Consider the following 2,245-nt stretch of genomic DNA (forward strand, 5'->3'; position numbering starts at 1 on the left):
TTGTCTCGTATGTATTCTAATTTACAACCTAAGTGTTGGAGATGTGGAAATTTAGATGCAACTTATTTTCATGTGTGGTGGACTTGTAGGGCGGTTAAAGCATTTTGGATAAAGATTTGGTGGAACATTCAAAATGTCTTTAAGAAAAAGATAAAGTTTAAGCCTCAGTTATTTTTGTTGGGTATTATGGAAAATTTGGGAACCCTTATTAATGGCAAGAAATTTGAAGGAAAAAAGAATTTGTCTGCCTTCCACTTTTCTTTCAGGGAGGGCTGGTCTCCACTATGTGCAGAAAAAATTACCAAATCAGCAGAATCCCCTTGTTATCTGCATAGATGTCTGTGCCTTCTCCCCTTTTTTCACTGTGTGCTAATTGTAACAATACAATTCCCTGGCAATAGGGAAATTTGCAAGGGAAAAATGGAAGGTACAAAATAGATTTTTATCACCTGTGTTTGATTTGCTGATCTGTCATCGATATTTTATGTCCCTATGTTCACATTAACCAACTTTCAGTTACTAGATAAGAAACACAAGCTGCTTTCTGACTCATACAGTGATGAAGCACACAGTATTATGTCATTCTAAATAACATATATACAGTATTAGGCCAGTGATGGATTTGGCAGAGGAGAGAAGCAGATGGTTACTATCTGTATAGTTTATTTTTGACTAGAACATGTGTTTCATGATACCCTTCTTCTTAATCGTTCATGTTATTTTTTGTTACATTGCAGCCAGTGGAGGTTGGCAGGAACCTGAAAATCCTTATACACAAAAGGTAACGAAAAGAAATATATTCAGGAATAAATTAATTTACTAGGAAATATGAAAGTGAAATAAATCAGGAATGTATTGATTTGTTCCATTTCTCTGTGTTTAGCCTCTACTAAAGAACAGTAAAGTCCATTCAGATGGGTAAATATGTAGGAATAGTGGCACAAATTAAACATAAAATATTCTATAAAGTAAATAAATAGGGGGAGAAAGAGTTGCTAGGAAGAGAAAGAGTAAATTTTAAACTCCACTATGTGAAGATTTGTAAATGCAATGAAAGGTTTTTTTTAAAAAATGTTCAGAGTGAATTCAGAAAAAAAAATATTGTAAAGAATGTCCCTTCACATGAATAGCTTAAAATGTTTCTTTTTATATAGATTAATAAACTGGTGGAATATTATCAACAGTTGGCTCAGAAGGAGAAGATGGAAAGAGATCGTAAAAAATTAGTTCGACGGCGACCATACATGCCACTGGCTTTTTCGGTAAGCTAGGAAAACAGCACACAAGTTGTTGAGGTCACACAGTGAGAACCAGATGTAACATTCTAAAGTACAGTGATACATAATAGTCGTTGTAGCTGACATTTCTAAAACTGAAGCAAGAAAATTTTAAAAATGATAAATGGAACTTATCTGAAGTTTTCATAGCTTGTGTTTTATTAAGAGATACCATCTACAGGTACTCTTCGACTTACAACAATTCATTTAGTGACTGACCTTATAACGGCACTGAAAAAAGTGACATGACAGTTTTCACACTTATGACCGTTGCACCATTCCCATGGTCTTGCGATCAAAATTCAGATACTTGATAATTGACTCATATTTATGACAGTTGCAGTGTTCTGGAGTCATGTGATTCCCTTTTGCTACCTTTTAACACACAAAGTCAATGGGGAAGCCAAATTCACATAACAACTGCAGTGATTCACTTAACAACTGTGGCAAGAAAGGTCATAAAATTTACTTTAGCTTTCTTGCTTAGCAATAGAAATTTGGGGCCGAATTGTGATCGTAAGTCGAGGACTACCTATATTTGAAATAAATGTAGACATTCATGCTTTCAAATCATAAAGTAACTTGGTTTGTATTTTACAGTGAAGGTTCAGATTTGGAAATAGGCCCCAATACCTTCAGCTTTCAAATGCTGGATTATTGTTATTCTGTATACAGTGATTTAGCTCAGAGTTGGCACAAATGTAATGTCTGTGAGATATTTAGATTTAAATATATATTCTCCAGTACGGGAGATGGAGAATTCACATGTGGTTTTCATTGGATGCCTGCTCTTGAGACCAAGTAGTCAAACTTGACACGCCCCCTCTTGCTGATCCAGTCTTTAACTTGGTCTCAGCTCTTGACGACGTGTCTGGTGTGGCTCTCAGTCAATAGCAGGTTAGAAAACTTGAGTGAATTCTCCTTTCCCTTAAAAATCCCCTTCCAAACTTCCAGCTTTAATTTGGTTT

The 2,245-nt window shown here is 35.2% G+C and overlaps 1 protein-coding gene across 1 annotated transcript in view; it reads left to right on the forward strand.

The window, feature by feature from the left end:
- The window catches only part of LOC107300511 (dynactin subunit 4-like), an 11,023-nt gene that overhangs the window by 5,615 nt on the left and 3,163 nt on the right, over positions 1-2,245 (forward strand). The window contains exons 4-5 of the mRNA XM_015829834.2: positions 738-781; positions 1,155-1,262. Of these exons, the coding sequence (XP_015685320.1) occupies positions 738-781; positions 1,155-1,262 (152 nt within the window). The remainder of the gene's footprint in view (positions 1-737; positions 782-1,154; positions 1,263-2,245) is intronic.

Source organism: Protobothrops mucrosquamatus, unplaced genomic scaffold (assembly GCF_001527695.2).
Source record: "Protobothrops mucrosquamatus isolate PMUCROS unplaced genomic scaffold, P.Mucros_1.0 scaffold7285, whole genome shotgun sequence".
In the NCBI taxonomy this organism is placed as follows: domain Eukaryota; kingdom Metazoa; phylum Chordata; class Lepidosauria; order Squamata; family Viperidae; genus Protobothrops; species Protobothrops mucrosquamatus.